The sequence below is a fragment of the Hipposideros armiger genome, unplaced genomic scaffold (genome assembly GCF_001890085.2).
Source record: "Hipposideros armiger isolate ML-2016 unplaced genomic scaffold, ASM189008v1 scaffold_243, whole genome shotgun sequence".
NCBI classification, from domain to species: domain Eukaryota; kingdom Metazoa; phylum Chordata; class Mammalia; order Chiroptera; family Hipposideridae; genus Hipposideros; species Hipposideros armiger.
In genome coordinates this window covers 265,169-285,702 of record NW_017731593.1, presented here as the reverse complement: position 1 = coordinate 285,702, position 20,534 = coordinate 265,169, and the positions used below count along the sequence as shown (strand labels likewise).

The 20,534-nt window shown below is 39.0% G+C and overlaps 1 protein-coding gene across 5 annotated transcripts in view; it reads left to right on the top strand.

The window, feature by feature from the left end:
* Positions 1 to 20,534, top strand: part of STXBP6 (syntaxin binding protein 6) — a 239,630-nt gene that overhangs the window by 81,464 nt on the left and 137,632 nt on the right. For all 5 annotated transcript variants that reach the window (XM_019655679.1, XM_019655681.1, XM_019655683.1 and 2 more), the window contains exon 2: positions 1,440 to 1,628. In XM_019655679.1, coding sequence (XP_019511224.1) covers positions 1,475 to 1,628 — 154 coding nt within the window. In that variant the 5' untranslated portion in view covers positions 1,440 to 1,474. The remainder of the gene's footprint in view (positions 1 to 1,439; positions 1,629 to 20,534) is intronic.

Here is a 20,534-nt window from a genome sequence, read left to right as displayed (position 1 = left end):
GTTTCAAGGAGGGGAGAAGAAGGGGGACTCACTGTGAGTCAGCAACATGGTGCTTTATTTTCTTAATTATTGGGCACACGCTGCCAGTTAACCATGGGAGCATGGCATGTGGGGACTGCTGGGTAACATTTCCAAAACAGTTAGCACTAGTAGAACACTTTTTTAGAATTCTGTGTCCACTTTGGCTGAAGGAAAATGTGGAGTTTTGTCAAAGGTGCAGATCATGGCAACTAGATGCAGCGAAGCACTGGAAAATAGGACCCATTAAAAAAGGCTGATAAATAAGGATTAATTACTTAGCCTGATCCAATGCAGCTGAAGAGTGATTAAATTAATGGTCTTCTGTTGCATGTCTAGTTATTATGTAGAAGATGATATACTTATTTCCATTATTAATAGAATTAGGGAAATAGATTTACATTCGAGTTAAAGGAGATTTTGCAGGAGCATAAAGACTTCTTGACTTTAAGGATTGTTGGACAGTGGAAAGTCTTCTCAACTGGAAATATGAAATCATATTCCTTACAGGATAAGAATTGGGTGGGTACTGCATGCCAGTCAGACTTAACGCAGTCTGACAACTAAGTTCACGAACTTGTTGCAACAATGTTGCTAACCTTTTTTTGATATCAGAAGGATTATTCATTATGAATTTGTACCAACTGGACAAACAGTTAACCAAGTTTACTATGTGGAAGTGCTGAAAAGGCTGCGTGAAAAAGCTAGACGACCTGAACTTTTCTCCAACAATTCATGGCTCTTGCATCATGACAATGCACCAGCTCACACGGCACTATCTGTGAGGGAGTTTTTAGCCAGGAAACAAATAACTGTTTTGGAACACCCCCTCTACTCACCTGATCTGACCCCCAGTGACTTCTTTCTTTACCCAAAGATAAAGGAAATATTGAAAGGAAGACATTTTGATGACATTCAGGACAGCAAGGGTAATATGACAACAGCTCTGAATGCCATTCCAGAAAAAGAGCTCTAAAACTGCTTTGAAGGGTGGACTAGGCACTGGCGTTGATGCATAGCTTCCAAAGGGGAGTACTTCGAAGGTGACCTTAGTGATATTCAGCAATGAGGTATGCAGCACTTTTTCTAAGATGAGTTCGCAAACTTAATTGTCCTACCGGGTATGTGCAGTTGGTGTACAAACTGACACACTTTCTAGATCCCATTTCATGCTGCTCATCTCACATTGTATTTGACATTTTCAGTGAGTAAATCAGCATTCTCTTTTTGTTTGTATTTTTTCATAATTATTACAAATGTCAAGACCTTGCTTTTAGTGATCCTGTAATGCATTTCAAGCAAGTGCAAGGTTAAACCACAAACTGAAAATTATTTCACCTGCAAATCAACTTATAGCTCATTCTTATATGGGTCCTTACAATATTGTCAATTCTAACTTGCCTTTTCTTATTCTTCTTTAGAAAACTCACCGTGTGCCCTCCTCGCTTATTCTACAATGAGTGCCAAATCTACCATCAGCAAGGAAATTTTTGCACCTCTTGATGAAAGGATGCTGGGAGCTGTCCAAGTCAAGAGGAGAACAAAGAAAAAGATTCCTTTCTTGGCAACTGGGGGTCAAGGCGAATACTTAACTTACATCTGCCTGTCAGGTAATAAAAACCAGATATTAACACTATTAATACAACATCTATTTTAAAATAGTTCATTCTGAGGTATCCAGGAGGATTTATATACCTGGATTTTGTGTACGTCTGCTCTTCTCCCCTCTTTTCTGTTTTTCTGTTGTCTTCTCTGATCCTTACTCATGGCACCTCTACTTTTGAGGTTGCCTTATATGGGAAAGGTAATGAAGTTAAATTTTAATGTATTTTCTGATTCATTAAGAGCTTCTATAAAGGGTTTAGCAGATGTAGTTGTGTGTCCATACTCCTTGGGGGCTGTTCTCTGGGGTTTTTGTTTTAGAACAATTCCTGCTATTTAGGTAATTGTCCTTACTAACAGCCTGAGTTTCATTTAATTTCTTTTTCTTAACAGTTGCCAAAAATCAATAATAGTTAGTCTCAAGATAAATATCGACACAACATGGAATGGGAGGCAGTAGACTGAGCTCAGATCACTGCTTTGCCTGACAGCCGTTCCGTGTCCGGGAGAGGCATCTGTATCTATTATGCTTATAATTTTGTTGGATTATTTTTTTCTCTTTCTGTGTGTGATTGTAGGAGATTTGTGGGATTTGCTGTGGATTCATACCAAGTTTCTTGAGATAAAGCTTGGATAAGTTTTCCATGGAGTTTTGGGTGATGCTAATCTGAGCACCTGGGGCATTTGTAATATTTCTGTTATTTCTTGTAACCAGGCAATGGAAGAATTAAGTTTGCCTTAATTCTTCTTTTCTTTATTTCCTTCAGTTGTGGCTTGGGAATAAAACTTTATTTTGGACCCATTTTTAGCTTAAAAACAATTAAGCCTCTGATCATTTAAGTTTATTAGAATTTATTTCAAAGTAGACATAGCTTTTTCCCAGAAAGAACATGTAAAGATAATAATACTGGATCTTACTATAAAATGAAATGACAACATAGCCCTTTGGTAAGAATGAATGCTTTTTCAATGGTTAGAAGAAAGCTTTTGTTTAAATGAGTGTGAGAGAATTGACCTTGACATATTGGTCTTTCTTAATCCCAATTAAAGGTTAGGTTAATAAAATTTGGTTATTATTAGAGGACATTTGCATCCCTTTAGCATGCTCATCAGTGCCTGGCGTATAATAAAGACTCAATTTATGCGTGTGTATCTAACGACCAAGTGAAAGTCAGAAGTAGCCTTTCCTAATACCTTTCTATTATTTTGTTAATGTTATTCAGGTTTTAAAAATATTTTCATGTTCTTAAATTTCTGGAGTTTTTGTTTGTACCAATAATGACAAGAAATGCGTTTTAATACATTTTGTTTTGTGTTTGGGCTGAGCTGAACATGGGCTGAGCATGGACACATAGTGATTCTGATTTTATTTACTGTGTGCTCTCAGTGTTAAATTGAGATTTACTGAAGAGAGTAGTTGAAGAAGAGGTGGACGGTCTAGAATCCCCTGGAGTTTTGCCTACTACACACTTGAAAAAGAGGGCAGTTTTGTATGCAGTTGAGGCATACACTGTTGGCCTATTTCTGATCTGCAAGAGTGATACGGGGACTGTAACTGCCTCATCTCAGTGAAACAGCATCACCAGTTGCCCTGCTGTAGGACAGGAGGATGTGGGACTTAGTGGATAACTGCATTTCCTTTACAAATTATTGACACGTTTGGGTTTAAAGTCTGATACTATGAGAATTGCTCTTTTGGTTCATTCTAATGGGGGAAAATCTTTGGTTCTGAAAGTCTTCATCCTTTTCATAGATTTGAATTTGAGTGAACAGGTTGATACAATAGATCTGATATTTAAGCAGATGCGTTCATGAAAATTGGGGCAGGAGGAGGCCAGGCCACTTGGACGCCAAATTTTTTTGCAGTTTGAGTTTTCTTAAAATTGAGAAAGAGGCAGCCACCTTTATTTTCTAACTTATGTGAAAGCTTAGAGGCATATCAGTCCCACCTCTGATAAGGTAATGTTTTAATTAAGTAATTCGTTAATTGCTCAAACATTTATTAAGTACTTTTTTAGCTGATCACCCTAGGTCCTGGGGGGTTCAGTTATGAGAAGAAACTCGTGAAGCTTACCTTGGGTGGGGAAGAAGCAGTAGACATTAATAAGTTACTCACTAAAAAAAACCCCCAAAAAACATAATCATTAACTGTGAAAAGGTTAACAAGGAAAAACAGAGTGCTATGTAAGCATGTGTGAGGAGAACCTGGCCTGGCTGGGAGAACCCAGAGCTGCTCCGCTGGTTCTGAAAAGGGGATGGTGGTGGTGCAGAGAGCATTCCAGGTAGAGGGAACGGCAGCCTCATTAAAAGACTCAGCTGGATTTTGAGTTTCTCCTTTTCTCCTGTTCAGTCTCAGGATGACCTCTTTGTAGCTCAACTCACATAGGAGACTGTGAAGTGAAAGCAAGGCCCCGGGAATGACAGCTTCCTTCCTGCTATTAGTGTGAACCACCTACGCTTTGGGGGGGGGGGGGCAAGCCTTTCAACTCCTGTGGTTTGGCTGATGAAAACCAGCTATCCGCTGGGAACAGGCAAAATTTGTCCAAATTAGGACAATGTCTGCAAGTAATATTTAACCGCTTTTTAAATAGCAGAAAGTTCTTTTAAAAAATAATAAAAAAACTTGAAACATATCATAGTTTTAAAAGTTTGCCAACATATGCACGTAAGCATAGGTGTATTATATATCCAATGTCTTTTGCTAATGTTTCTTTGTGTGAATATTTTTTCCCCAGTGTCTGTCAGAATTTATAATCTGAGAGGTAAAAGCCTCTGATCATAAGACTTATTGTTTTCAGAGTGGGTTCTATATTCTCTGCAGGAATTCATAAAGGTGCTGGAGTGGAGGAAATAAAGTGATCTTTCTTGGGTTATTTAGCTGTAATTGCATACAGAGAGAAATAAAATCTCCAGTTCATTCATGAAGCCTTGGGATAGAATTTGAGTATTTCTCATTGGACTTCCTGAATGGTTTCTTGCATGGTGTGAAATGCTTACAGACTGACATGCTTCTGTTGATTAGCATTCTTTTTTTTTAATTACATTATTGGGATGACAATGGTTAGTAAAATTACATAGGTTTCAAGTGTACAATTCTGTAATACACCATCTGTCTATTGATTAGCATTCTTAAAGCACTAGTTTCCACTGTTTCTTCTTGGCAGTGGCTACAATTAAAGACTGACAATATCAAGTGTTGACAAGCATATAGCACAATTTAAGCTCTCGTACTTTGTTGGTTGGAAAATAAAAATGAAGTAAATGCTTTGGTAAATAATTTAGCATTTTCTAATAAGTCAAATGTGCCCTTCTATGACTCAGCAACTCTGTTCCTAGGCATTTAGCCAAGAGAAATAAAAGCATATGTCCACATAAAGACATGTGCACAGAGGTTCATAACAGCCTTAATTGTCATAACCAAAGATCAGAATTCAAATGTCTGTCTACATGTGAATGAATAAACAAATGATTTTATATATGTGCAGTGCAATACTACTGTAAGAAGCAAACTACCAGTCCATGAAGCAACATGGATGAATCTCAAAAGCCTTAGGTTGATGAAAAGAAAAAAAACAGAAAAGACTACATGCTATGTGATTCTATTATATGAAATTCTAGAATGGACAAAACTTAAGTTTTAGTGACAGGATGCCTATTGGTGTTTACCAGGGGATGGGATTGGGGATTGAACTGCAAAGGGGCATGAGGGATTTTTGCAATGGTGTAAGTGTTCTGTATGTTAAATGTGGTGATGGTTACTTAGATGTATACATTTTTCACAACTGTGCTCTTCCAACTGCATACTTAAAATGGGTACATTTTACTATATGTAAATATATTCCAGTAAAATTTGAGTGTTTTTTAAATGTCTTATGAAGACACTAGTGGGTTGGTCGTGAGAATTTATTAACCTTCTTATCTTGGTCTGCCTTGTAAGGTGGCCAAAAACTAGCCCTTTCCTTTGTAGAAATGAGAAGTTATCCTCGATGGCCTTTTTGAACCCTCAGACAGAAACAGCTGTGTCATATCAACCTGTGCTTAAATCATTGTCTCTATAAAAGGAGCATGAAGAAACTTTAATTTTTGTGATTAATATATTCTTTTATATATTTTGTTGAAACAGAAAATCTTAATCTTTTCAAAATGATTTTGAGTTGGTAGAGAGAGAAATGTTCTAATTTTTAATAAAAAGTTTTGAAAGTTCTATGATGAAATAATTTAAGTAAATGGATCCCCGTGGAAGGTAATGATGTGAATTAGGAGTATAGAAGCTGGCAATACTGTTCTTTGTCTCAATGATTGTCTATCCTAGGTGTTCCTTTAAATAACCTCTAGAGGTTTTCAAAATACAGATGACCTGGTTCCACCTAGGTCCTGCTAATGCAGCACTGGAGTAGTGGGGAAACTTACCTGTATTTTGAAAGTGTTATAACAAAGCTAAGGATGAGCAGTTTCCTTATCTTGGGAGTTATACTCCAGGTTGTCTTATTGGAATACTTGATACAATGATGTATTTTTGGTACTCAATTCTATCAAAAGAATACTTCTTAGTCTCTTTCTGATTAACTGACCATGGTCAAACCTCTGAATTTTTCTGGGCTTCATTTTATTCAGTTGACAAGTTCAAAGGTTCCTTTGGGCTCAGAGGTTTTAGGGTTATGAACCCCTTTGGAAGTTTTATACCAAATTTCATTCTTATTCCATACATGTCATGTAGGAAGAAATTAAAGTTATTAATAATACAAATGCACACCTAAAACATTTATAATGGTTTAAGAACATTCTTTATTATGTTATTGAAATTAGGGTAACCAAAGTTAATTGCCAGTGATCTGACATAAGAAAGAAATTATTTTTATCCACTTTCTAATTCAGACTGGATCTCATCTCAAGGTTTATAAATATTAGAAGAGAGAGAAGCAAAGAATACAAGACAGATGAAATTTGACCTTGATAGACATGGTGAGTTGACTTTCCAAGAGTTTTTACCCATGAAAAATGAAGATACCCACACTGAACTCAGAGATACACAAAAATATTAATGATGAAAAAAGAAATACAAAACAACTACAATACTATATATTTACTATTCTTTATTATAGAACTAGTAAATATTGCTGAAAATATGAATCTTTTAGAACATGATGTAGAAGAGAATAAAAAATCATTCATCTTGTATGTTATATTATTTGTTTTAATTCCAGTTAATCCTCATAGCATCCCTGTCAATTAGGTGGCATGTTCTTCATTTTCCCGATGAAGGGGCCAGTGTTCATCACAGAGGTCATGACATCCCAGAGTCACCATTTTGGAAGTGAAAGACTCAGAAATTCACTCAGTCCTTGTGACGCCAGTGGCCATGCCCGTACTGCCATAGCACCTCATTTCTTCTGACTCAGGTCAGGAAGGCAGTGTGCTGCAGAGAGAGGACCCTGCTTTAAGGAGAAGAGTCTCCCTAACTTTTCAAAGTTGAAAGATATTGAACAGTTTTGACCAGCACCGTGTCTCCCTATCGCATTCATGGGGTTATTAGTTAATAGAGTCGCCTACATTTGGAACACTGTATATATCAGATCAGGGTAAGCCCTTTGGCTCTTACTATGGAGATTTGATATGTAAATCCAGCCATAACACTAGGTATTATGAAAACAATGCTCTAGAAAACAATGCAATAAAAAACAAAGTTATTTCCAGTGCCTTGATTATATGATCTTTTCTACATTCTTTTTTAGTTTACAAAAATGCAATGTCCTCTATTATACTCTATATTGAGAATTTGGCTGTTTTGTGATATGTGCATAGACACAGTTGATTAAAACATGTGTAATAACAATAATCCTTGGTTACAGGAAGGTAAAAGAGGAGAGAGGGCTTTCTTCTGAAGTATTTTCTGGCCCACTAGATTTTGCCACCAGGTGTCATTTATAAATGACCTTCAGTGGGGCACTGCCATGCACCCATCACATGCTTCAGTGCTCAATGTGGTTAGGGTGGCACCAGCCCACCTTTGAATTAGTCATAATAGTAGTGATGGCGTTTATTGAGTTTCTATATTGGGCATGGTTCTATGACCTTTACATATATTAACTCACTTAATTCTTACAACAATGTTATGAGGTAGGTAACAGAACTGTCCTCATTTCGTAGATGAGGACACTGAGCACACAGAAATAAATCAGCTTGGCCAAGATCATCAACTTGCGAGTTACAAGTTACAAAACAGGGGTTTGAACCCAGGTGGTTTGAATCTATGCCTATTCCCTTAGATCTCTCTCTCTCTCTCTCTCTCTCTCTCTCTCTCTCTCTCTCTCTCTCTCTCTCTCTTTCTCTCTCTCGGACTTCCCAAACCAAACAGCTTTGCTTGCCTTACCTCACACAACTTTAGTGATGATCGTGTCTCCGCATTACTCTGTTTTTCTACGTGTTTGGCCCTGGGTTGCTCTCCGCTGGGTGGTGACAATCTTCTACATGAATAACGGGGCTGTTAAGAAAGCTGCATATTAGAATGATAGTGTCAGCGATGTGTTTGAATTTTAGAGAGAATGAATTTCTTTGGGAAGTTCTGAGAGGCTCCTGAGAGGGACACTGCCATGTATGAACTGGTTTTGTTCAGTTGTGTAATAGAAAAAAGTGTATGTCTTAAATTCTTTTTTAAGAGTTTCCTTGGTGGTTGTAGATCTCTTCCTTGAAAACTGGAAGTAGTAATATTTGTCTTTTCTAAAGCCTTGTAAATAGGAGAGTCCAAAACTGGACTACTAAGTACTAAACAGGTATTATTTCATTTAATGCTCACAGCAGCCCTGTGATATGGCTCCTGTTGTTATTTCTGCTTTATGGATGAACTAGCCAAGGCGTAAAGCTGGTAAGTGCACTGCCCAGGGTCAGGCGGCTAGACGGGGACAGAGCTGAGAGTCCCATCTGGCTTCATCTCACTCCCAAGTGTGCACACTTTTTAATTTTTTAATTTTTTTTTCTAGGAACAGGGCTAGGTCCCAGAAAAAAAAACTCTCCTCTTCCTTAAAAACAATGTGACAACATTCTTTGAGCAAAGCATTTTAATCTCTGAGGATTTAGAGGATGTGCTGTCAACCACTTCAGCTTTTCTAGTGGTTTAGTAAACCAACAGAGGTTTCTTTTTCCATGCTCTCATGTGTGCGTTCCAATACTAAAACCAGATGGAAAGACGGGAAAACTTAACAGAGGCTGGTGCCAAAACAGTTCATTTAAAAAGGAAACTCCATCTGTGTGCTCTCCCACCACACAGCCCACTGTGAAGAACAGGAATTGCACAGCTGACTCACTTATGTTGGTTTTGACTCGTTTTGACTGATTGCAAAGATAGAGCAAGTGGTAGTTAGGGAGATGGCAAACGAAGGCAGCTCTCCTTCTGGAATGTGGCTGGTGAGGCACTGTGTACCTGGCAGACATCCTCAGCAGTAGCTGACCAAGAAGGTAGGGTTTGAATCCACACCGATGAATTCTTTGCTGGTGGTGATTTTCCACTTAGAGAAGTTAGTGCCGCTGCTGTTGTATTTCAAGCTGAACATCATCGGCATTTCATATGTCAGTATGCTGGAATCAGAGGCACTTGAGGATGCCACGAGTCCCTCGTGCTCCCAGTATCCTCCCAACCAAGTTATAGAGAACACAGGCTTGGGTATAAGATTGATTTAGGGTAGACAACAGGCTGTACTCATTCTGTCACTTCTTTGAGCCTCAGTTTTCTCATCTATAAAATGAGAATAATATCTGTATCCCAATGGCATTTTGAAGATTAATTGAAGTGTGTGTGTGTGTGTGTGTGTGTGTGAGTGTGTATGTATGTATGTGTGTGTGAGGCCTGATACCTAGAAGGTCCTCAACTTTATTAGCAACATTATTATCTTGTTATTAAATGGGACATTTGCTGGTTCTTGTCATACAAAGATAATTCATCTGCAGTTTCAAAACATAAAATTAATGTATGTCTATGGCAGGATTTGTCTTGGGGGTTTCCTGCTTCTACTTCCATACTTTTTTCCCCTTTCACTCCCAAAGTTTGCTTTCTCCTCTCCTCTGTGTCCCACCTCTGCCAGGGATCGCAAGGTCATTTTGACTCTGGATTTCTAAACCAAGCTTTCTTAATTCTCTATGTTCCAAAATTATTTCCCCTCCTCCCCCCCAAACTAGAATACTAGGGGGCCTCAGACTGCTGTTCTATTTCTGAGAGTTTGAAGACGTCCACTCTGATCCAATGAGTATTTGTGCATTGCTGGCATAACTTGCATTGCTGGGCATATTAGATGCTGAAGTCTTTGTATTCAGGCCTCTTTATCCAACTTTGTAGGGAGTTAGAACTGGCTCAATCGAGTTCCTGTTCCTGAAATGAGAGATGTTATTTGCCTACACCTATCTTCACTGGATCAAAAGAAAAATTGAAACAAAATAAAACAAAACGTTTTCAGGGGTCAATCAAGTACAGTGTTAAGCAAATAGCAGACGTGGGAGAGGCTAGTACAAACGCCTGTGGACCCAGCTTCTCAGCCCAGATCAGGTTCTTGTTTGCCCAACTCTTTTCTGTTACTTTCATTTAAAGAGAAAGAGTGACTATGAGGGTATTTCCAGGCCAGCTATGGTTATGCTAAATCATATGCAGAATTTGCCAGAAGCAACTATACATAACCACAAGGACAGTGAGGTTGCCAGGTTGACCAGTCCCATGAAGAATAGGTGACCAGTAAGATGCTCTGAACTTGATCTCCTCTGGCCTCCCACGTCATCTCCTCATAGCACTTAGCATTGCTGGGGTGTATTTGTCAGTGTGCTTTCTGTTTACCTCCCCAGCCTGCCAGCCCCTAGAGGGTAGGGATGGGTGGTAGACACCCCTTCATCTCCACGAATGAAGCATCTGCGGGGAATCAGGTAGATTCCACTCTGCTCAAACTGCAGCTGGGGCTCACTTTCTGGGTTGGAGCTCCAGGCTGTGAGCTCACACATTCCCCCTGGGTTATACCAGCTGGAGCTTGGTTTGGCTTTTTTATTTTATTTTATTTTTTTGACTTGCTATTATTCACACTAAATTGCTGCTGGGTGGTCTTTTAATTCCCTTGGTATTCATCAGGTTACTGAGCAGGGGTTTTTTATTCTACCTAAAGCCAGTTACCAAGAAGAAAATGCAGATTTCTTTGATTTATTCAGATTTTTGGAGTCATCCAAAATGAACAAGTTCTAAATGCTTCCATTGTAACCTACAGTGGAAGCTGTTATCTCAAATTTTTGAAGTACCTGAGTGTTTCTCCTGAAGAAACGGTTCATATCGTGGAGGAATAAATGATCATTTAGGACACTGAGTATATCAAAACTTTCCCTGAGTGCTCTTTTCTCACAGTAATCATTTGTCAGTTCTACATTTCCTTAAAGAGGGCTTTCAAGGGAAAAATGGAAACTCTATTTTTATTAAAAATTCCTCTGAGGATATTCCAACTGCCCTCCGCCCACCCCCAAACGCACACCATATCCTTTTAATGCAAATTATTTTTTTATCCATCACATGTGAGTCCTCTGTGGCTTAGGTTGTAAACCATGTGCCAGCTGCATTTTGATGTTTTTGTCAGTTAAACAAATTCTGCTGCTCTGAGAAGCCTCCAGGGGCTTGGCAAGTGGATTTGAGGTGTCAAGAATAGACTTGGCCTTGATTCCTTGAGATCTAAGTTTCCATTTTCATAAAAGGAAGCAATAGAATCGAGAGCTGCCCTCTTTGATTTTCCAGCTAATATGAGTAAACAGCGGTTATGTAAATTTTTTTCTCTGATTAGAATCCTTTCCATTTTGTGGCTAGGTAAGAGTCAACTGTGTTTGGGGGTCCATGAATTTTTAACTATATTTCTCCCTGTAAATATATATGTGTTCTTTATCAAAAACAAAGAAAGTACCACAAAAATATGGGGAAAGTCATATAAAAATTATGACTTTGGTTTTTTTAGGTTTTATGTTTTTTAACCACCTGTTTATAATATTCTAAGTATAGATTTGTTCCCTTTTTAAATTTTATATGGTAACAAAAAATTTATTGTTATACACTCTTATAATAGATATTTTTAATGGCTTCTTGAGTACCATAGAGTATTTAACCAACTATTGTTGGATATTTTGTTTTTTTAATTTTCACAGTGAGAAATAAGGAATTTGGCCTTGCTTTAAAAAAATTACATGTATATGTATGTATATATATATATATATGTATATGTATATGTGTATGTATATGTGTGTGTGTGTGTGTGTGTGTGTGTGTGTGTACACACACACACACACACACACACACCCGCCTTACAGGAAAAATTGAGGAGCACACAGATAACCTGTTAGAGGAAATATCTACACTGACTAGAACCTCAGTGCTATGTGCTCTGCCATAGATAAAAATGGGCTTATTTGAAAACCCATGTCTGCCAGAACTCCTTAAAAGTAAAATATCCTGTTTCTCTTTGTATGCTTAATAAACACCATCCCCATGATATTTAACATTATTTTAGATCAAGTTCTTTTTGAGGTATATATGATACTTGCTCCCTTTAGGGTTAGGGCATTATTTGATTTCCATATGCATTTACAGGTGTACCTAAGTGTGGTGGTGGTGCTGCTGGTGATGCTGGTGGTGGTGCTGGTGGTGGGATGTGTGTGTTTGCAGAGGAAGAAGGTATGTGTCTTACCTAGAGTCAGCCCTAATGCTCCTTAAAAGAAGCAGCTCTTTACTTCATCTTTTTGGTCTGGTTCACTTACGAATTCATTAGACTTCTTCTCTTGTATTGTTGTTGTTAGATGTAGGATGGGGGGAAGTGGTAAATGTCAACCAAACATATGCATGCTTTTTTCCTCTAGGTCAGTGCATTTAATTAATGATTCACATCTGACATTATATTAGATCCAACGTTGGACTTGCACAGCAAATAGGGTGAGAGAAATTAACTTCTTAGGAATTTTCTTGTAGAACTCTAGGTTTTTTATATCTAAAAGAACCCTAGTCATTCTCAAATCAAATACTGTTGTTTACATGGAAAAAATGAGGGGTTGGGTGGTTTGCCTGACATCACAGAAACACTTGAGTCAGGCAAAAGAAGGAAGAGAAAAAACATGCTCAGCCTTTCTTGCCAGATCTTCTTACCTTGAGAGTGACTCTGGTTGAACTGGGGTTAGGTGAGAAAGGGATGGGATTAGTGGCTAAGCTGAATTAGAGGATGTACCTCCACTCCATTCCTTTCACATCAGTGTGCAGCAGCAGTTTGTACCACTCACTTCTGGGAAGAGCCTGTCAGCTGCCAATCAAGGAAATGGCTAGGGCTTGGGTATTGTGAGAAACTGGGCATGGGTTCAGCTGTAAAGGCCAAGTATGGGAGCTTATCCCATTTCTCTGTCACTTCCTCCTTGGTTTGGGGACCCACAAAGTAGAGAGTGCCCAGCGTTAGTGTTTTGGAGGGGAAAGGCCAAAATGCTATTGTTTCTAAAGGTGGTGCACTGCCTGATGCATTGGGTTAAAAAGAAAACATTAGAATTTCTATAATATTTAAAATATAATTTTTTCTAATTTGTATATTTCATGTATTCTTTATAATTACCATGGTATTTTTAGATCAGTAGTCTAAGTGCATAATTTATAGATATGCATATATTGGCAGTTAATACTCATACATTTTTTTGAGGGGACACATAGTTTAAACATGGTTGGAGAGCCCCAGCTAGAGTTTTGGGGGATGGAAGCCTTTGCTCCAGTAATAATAACTTCCGGCTGGTAAACTGTAATCTACTGTTATCAAATGTCTGACCTTTACAGGTAGTTGCTCAAAGTAATGAACATATAACTGCCGTTTGGAATCAGCCTCCACCCCCTAGCTGGCCCCCAGTGATCCCATGGCTTTCTGGAAGATGGAGAGCTAGCTGCAGTGTGAGCTAAATATTCTAACACAGGCGAGAGGCCTGTCACCGTGCTTAGCACTTGGTAGTTGGAAATGATGGCCCTCCTCTTGGAACCTGAAATCAGGCTGAGGCAGTTATTTTTCAGGTCTAATATTAGGTTTCATTTGGACTGGATGTAAACATCTGTGACTTTGCTTTTAGTACCCTATCATCAGGTCAGGCCTGGTTTATTTAGTTCTGAAGCTTCTTGGCCTTTTGTACTGTTTAAAAAAGGGAAACCTACATTTCCTTTTTGGACCTGACATTTATTGATTCATCCAGGAGAGACTCATTCTTTGCTGATATAGCAAAATCCTTGGTTCCCGTCTGAGCAATTCTGTTGGAGCTAGTGCATTTCCTTTTTTGTACATAATTTTTTTCCTTCATCTGTCAGTTGGTATAATTCATACGTAAGAATTGGATAGACCATTTACTTACAGCACGGCTATGGCAGCCTTCTTTGGGAAAGAAATTTTTCAAACTTACATTCAAATACTGGGCCTCTAAAAGACATTCAATTGTGCCACATCTCACATAAAGATAAACATAAGTCACAATGCTTCCTTTTCCATGGCATTTGGAGCTATTAAACATATTGCTTTTGGTTTCAGAAGTAATGTAGCGCTGAGATTGGATTTGGTTTTCTGTGAGTATGTATATCAGAGATTGTCCTCACCCTCCGTTCCCCCTCCCTCTGCTGCCCCTCACTTCAGGTGTCCTGTTTGACTATTAGATACGAATACCCTCTGCCTCCCTAAGCCAGTCTTTGCAACCCATCAATGTTGGCCACTGTTCCCTCACTCTGAAATCACTTTTGCTCTTTCCTCACCAATACTATTAAAAATTCCTCCAGAGTGATTGATCTGAGATGTTAGGAAAAAAGTAATTTGGTTTACAAAAACCTTTAAAGGCTGATACGCAATTTGAGCACCTTTCTCTCAGGGCATCTGTATTTGCAAAAAGCACAACCCCTCTAAAACTAGTGGTGATGGTGATAGAAGTAGTAATACTCAGAGCATTTATTGAGCAATTATTATCACCCATTTTATACCTTCTCAGATAACTGCATCTGGAGTTGATATACACACTGTGATAGACATTTGAGCTTCCTGTTTTGATTATTATTCCATCGTGCTTATCTCCAATATATCTGTTGGAAGCATTCATTTGTCAGTGTTGATACTTAAGGACTCCTGCTTGGAACCTTTTTTGTATGGTGACAGTTTTTACCTTGAATTTTAGAGGACAGCCTGTTAAATGCGCTTCGATTTCATTTAATTTAGCTGCTGTTGGTTTTTGCGTTTTAACAGTCTTACAGAAAAAAATGTAACTTGACACTAAGGAGTCTGTCATCATTCATTTTCATAAATCAACTTACTAACCAGAGGCACTTAGGATTATATATGCCTCCTTCAATTTCAAAAAGGTGTGTTTGTGGTGTTTATTTTTAATCAGTGTTAGCCAGCCCTCCAGATAAAATTCCCTGCCTTTAAGACTGATATGATATGGATTTTGTTGCCAAGATTTTTCTACATAATATTTCAAACTCACTTCCTTCCAAAATCCAATTTTATTTTGAGCTACAGTACATCTCTCTGAATGTTGAGGTCAGAAGAAGAAAAGAATCTTCTTTTCCATAAAATGAGCTCTTTGAGTCTGAACTGAAAATACCTTGCAGGTCACAGGCAAGGGGAGAGTTTTGCAGAAATGAATTTAAATTTCTCTGTGCCTAGTTTAATTTTTGCCTAGGGGTAAGAATAGGATGGTGGTACTTAAAAGTCTTTCGAGGATACAGTGCTTGGCATTATGCAGTGTAGTTAGTATCATAAATACGTTGGTTTGTGCAATATTAAAAATGAGATTTAGATGGCAATGATTTACTTAGATTTAGTGATTAGATTACTCTAATTTTAGCCTAACCATGTTGAGTCCAATTAGAACTCTCAAGTTTTGATTTTATGAGAGATGCTCTATAGAACATCATTTTCCTAAGTTTCTAAGGGGTCTTCAAAAGGTCAGAGTCGTCTGTGTATCCTGACAAGTCGGGTGAGAAGTTGCAGAAGCCTTTCTGATATGCGGCTTCCTTCTGTCAGACACAGAGTAATGAGTGGAGAAAATCTGTGGCCCAGAAATGGCTCATTGAGTGATAGTTCTGTGTGTATAATCTGTGTTCCTTCCAATTCCGGGATCAAAGTGATTACAGGTAACTCTGTCAAAGGACAAAGGCTTTGGAGACAGAAAAAAATGTGAATTTGAATCTTGGTTCTCCTGAGTAATTGTGTAACCTACAGAGAATCACGTTGGCCTCTCCGAGCTGGTTTCCACTTATGTAAAATGGTGATTAAAAATATCTATCTTGGAGGACTATTGTGAGGAGTTAAAAACTGTATAAGAAGACGTACATATACCATCTTGTTTGGCCCCAGAACATAATAAATTCTTACTACATGTTAGTTTTTTCATTATCCTAAGCTAACAATTGAAAGCGTTCTTCTATTGGTGAACAAGCATCCCCTTCTATCGAGGAGCAAGCATCATCAATCATCTGTCAGAGAAGGCACTAGAAAAGGCAGGAAGGCAGCTAGTGACTGCATATTCCTCAAACAGGAGTCAAAATTTTCTGGAGGGGCCAAAGAGGGTTTCTAGTCCAAGGAGCTCGACACACATTAGGAGCCTGAGCACAAGCTTTGTCACTGCTATATGGGCTTGTCTGAAATTATTCACTCTTCAGATGGAAATTATTCATCTCTTCGGCAGAGCAAATGAGTGACAAGCCAGTGAGTTTCAGTGTAAAGCGAGGAGGCTGGAGACTTCTTGTTGTCATTACATATTGGGAAGGCTTTGGTGCGGTGAAAGAGCCCGACTAGACTTAGACAAAACACTGTTCAGATGCAGCCATATCCCTTTCTAGTTGTGGGCACAGAATGTACCTAACCTCGGTAAACCACGTTCCTCCCCTAGACAGCAGGAATAACTCAGACCTCATGGCTCGGTGTGGTATTTAAATAAGGCCGCCTCCGAAGAGCCTGGCACAGCATAGACTTCAGACAAATGCTGGTTGACAGAGTGCTAAGCATTTGTGTGTGTGTGTGTGTGTGTGTGTGTGTGTGTGTGTGTGTGTGTGTATCGGGGGGTTCGGTACAGAATCGTGCAAAACGCAGCTCCATCCTCAGAGAGCTTAAGAGCCCCAAGAATATATTGAATGCTTAAAAGTGGTACATTCAAGGGGAGAACACAGTGGGAACCACACCTGACTGCTTTATGGCTGTATTGACATTTCAAGTGCCACGACCCTGGCCTCAGCATGACTGCTGGACCTGTTAAGAGCTAAGTTCCAGCTTTCATTTTGAAGGCATGGTTGATCAGTGTGTTACAAAAACAAAGCACACAAGTTCTTGTCTGGTCATTCAGTGTGAGGTTTTTGTTTGTTTGTTTGTTTGTTTGTTTGTTTGTTTGTTTGTTTGTTTGTTTGTTTGTTTTGCTGATGTACTGTCAGTTCTTATTTTCTTCTTCTTAAAATGTCTTTGTTTGGGTGGAGAGCCTTAAAGTCCAGGAGGCAGCAGGCAGCTTTCACAAGTCTGTACACTGGGATGGCTTTAAGCTGTGTGCTCAGTTTCCCAAAAGCTTGAATTTCCTGCAGTTTGATAACATGCTTTAAGCATATAAAAGAAACTTCTGAAAACCAATTTCTGGTTTATCATTTTATTTTCTCCATGTTCATTTTTATGTAAACTAATGCCATTCATTCGGATTTTCTTCTACCATTAAAAGCTTTCAAAGCCAAAGCCTGCACCTGAGGACTCAGTCTGTGGCAGCTCAGCTGTGTCTCTAACTAGCTATCTCTCCCCTCTTCCTGGTAAGCAGAAGCAAGTCCTCCGCTCTTGGCTGCCAGCCTCTGTAATTTGGTCCTGAACCTTACTGAGGTTTTATTTTTTTCTCTGTAACTCCAGCCTATTCAAAGGTGCAGTGATTTTTTGTTTTCTTAATTCCATTGACCCACATGACCAAATACCTAGTAGGCAATGTTTTCTCCATGTTCAATTACCCAATTATTCTCCAGTTGGAAATTAAACTCTCTCTTGTGCTCTTGAATATGCATGGGGATCAGTAGCCAGTAGCTGCACAACAGGGAGAAGAGCTTGGGCTTTGCAGTCAAACAGGATTAAGTTTGAATCTTGCACTGACACCAGCTGTGTGATCTTGGGCATGTTACTTCACCTCCCCATACCTTGGTTTCTTCATCAGTACAGCTGGGTGTCTGGTGTGGTTGTAAAGATAATAGGTAATCTGTGCGAAGTACCTGGAGTATTTCCTAGCACAGAATGGATGTTTGATTTCTATTTTGTGATGTGGCTATAAATCAAAGATTGTTGGCAGCCATCAGAAGCTAGAAGAGGCAGACTTTCCTCTAGTGCCTCCAGCAAGAACATGGCCTTCCGACACCTTCAGTTTGGACATCTGGCCTTCTGAACTGTGGGAGAATCAACTTACGTTGTTTTAACCCACCCAGTTTAGGGTCATTTGTTACGGCAGCCACAGGCCACTCCCTCTAACATGCTGCATTAGCGGCAGTCGGGTTTTTAGACATTTAGAATCTAGACAAGGCCCATTCCTTTAAACACAAAGGAATGCTATAAGAGGCACAGAAGGCACTATCCTTACCTTCTCGCTATCAGAAATTGAATAGAAGTTTAAGTAGGAACTTGTCTGTGTGTTGAGCATTTTGCATATGCTCACAAATACGTGAAGAAATACAGTGTGCTTGGGGCTCTCGCCTTCCTCTCTGAAGCTGCGTGAGGCGGTTTCCTCCTCTCAGCTGGAATGCCCTTTGGTCACGTCTTTTCCAGTTTTGCTTGTTTGAGAAAATTTGTTGACAGCATTAAATAAATCATGAGGGAAAATATACCTTTTTCCTCCTATTCTTAGTGAGATGAGGTACTTTCTTGGTTCCTAGTGTATTATTTTTTTCCCTGCATAACAATACTTCAAAATCTTTCAACCCAGAATTTTGTTCTAAGGATGAAGAGAGTTTTAATTGTGGGGTTGGGATTAAATTTTCATGATTCAGAATATTAAATGCTGCTTACAGAGCATGAACAGTAACAGTCCTCCCATTTCAGAAATTTAGTCTTGTCTAGAATAACTCAAAGAGAGAAATATAAAATATTTTGGATGAATGCCCTTCAGATTTTCTTTTATTTGTGAAAATACTAGGAGTGAGCTTTATGGAAGTTTAGAAAAGGTTTTGGGGAAAAAAGTCTACACTACTAATAGGTGAATATAATATATGATTACTATGTTTATGCTGACATCTATTAACTATGTGCACTTACTTAAATAGGCCTCATGGTCTACAAGCTTGAAATAAGCTTATTATCTGTCTTAGTGGGATTTTTAAGTATTTATTAGTTTTAAAATTTTTTTATAGGGAATTGCAAGTGTGCAACATTAGAGAGAATAGTATAATGATGCCCACATACCCATGATCCAGTTTCCACAATTAACTCTCCTGGTTAGTCATATTGCCGTCCACTTCCTGTTTACTTCCCCTCACTCACTTCCCGTTTACTTCCCCTCAAGGCATTACTTTTATGTAAATCACCTCATTTCATTCTTAAATATTTCCATATGTATATATTTAAAAGACAGACTTTTTTTTGTTTTTTAAAGATTTTATTGGGAAATTGGGGAAGTGGAACAGTGTTGGAGAATTGGCAAGGGGAACAGCTAAGTTGTTCTTTCAGTCTTAGTTGTGGAGGGCACAGCTAGCTCAGCTCCACATCCAGTCCCTATCTACCTGCCCGACAGCAGCTCATGGCCACTCAGCTCAAGGTGCTGTCTAGGTGCTTATGGTTAGATGACAGTTCTTACTTGGCTTTTCTATTTCGAGAGAGTTCCCTGAGTTCAGAAAGAAAACCCCATGAGAGTAGTGCCAGGTGGCCCCTCTTTAGCCAGTAGCAATCTGGTTCTGGATGTGAGACACTTCGGTGCCACAGGGCTTCTGAGTACCTGACCCACAGCAAGAGCTTCGGGCACTTCCCAGAGATGCTTTGTGTAAAGCATATGAGCCACAGGCTCTGAGGGTTTCATTACGGGGCATAAAATCCAGGCTTTTCATAAGCATTGTAGTTTCCCTCAGAGATCCTTTGGGTTTGGGCACAGGACTATGCCTTTGCCTGTGAGTCCCTGCAGAGCCCTCCCTTTTCATCTGTCCCCAGGGTGGGTTCAAAAATGGATCTTCGTGAATTTAGGACTTTTTCAAAGGCCTTCTCAAGCATTTTTGCTTTCTCCAGAGGAAGTGGCATCTGGCACCTTTTCTTACTCCCACTTTCCAGGGATATAGAATTTTATGTCTTCTACACTTTCCAGGGATATAGAATTTTATGTCTTCTATGTAAGACTAGGGCAAAGGTACTGCATAGGGAGACTTATTTTTCATATTAATTTCATGTTTGTTTTCAGATTGAAATTGATCTGACCTAAGAAGTTGTTAGTTGTTAGTGAAAACCTGAGTGATCTTCTTGAAGGCAGAAATCAATCTGTGTCTAAATATGAGCTTATATAGTAAGATGGTACTCCTGAGTGTGGATACCTTATAAAATCAAAAGTACATCATGGGAAGTGGTATGTGGGGAGAAGGTGCTCCCTTTCAAGAAGCCCATTTGGAGGTGGGATGTTGTCCTATCATTGGGCAAGATGTGGATGTGAACTGTTTTGTTTTTTTTTTTTGGTCATTAAACTTTAGCTATAATATGACATATTCTTATCCAATCACTGCCTACTTACTATTATGTTGAACAGCCCACTCCCGAGTTTTCATATTTAGTCAGTCCCCCTGCCCAACCCGCTCCCAGTATAGAGAATGCTCCGTGTCTAAGAATGGGGGTTTTTGTTTGTGGGAACATCTCTGTTTTGTGTGACTGATACATAAATTATATTCTTCTTCCCATTCCTGGCTTCTTCTCACTAGAGTTGGCAGTGACTTT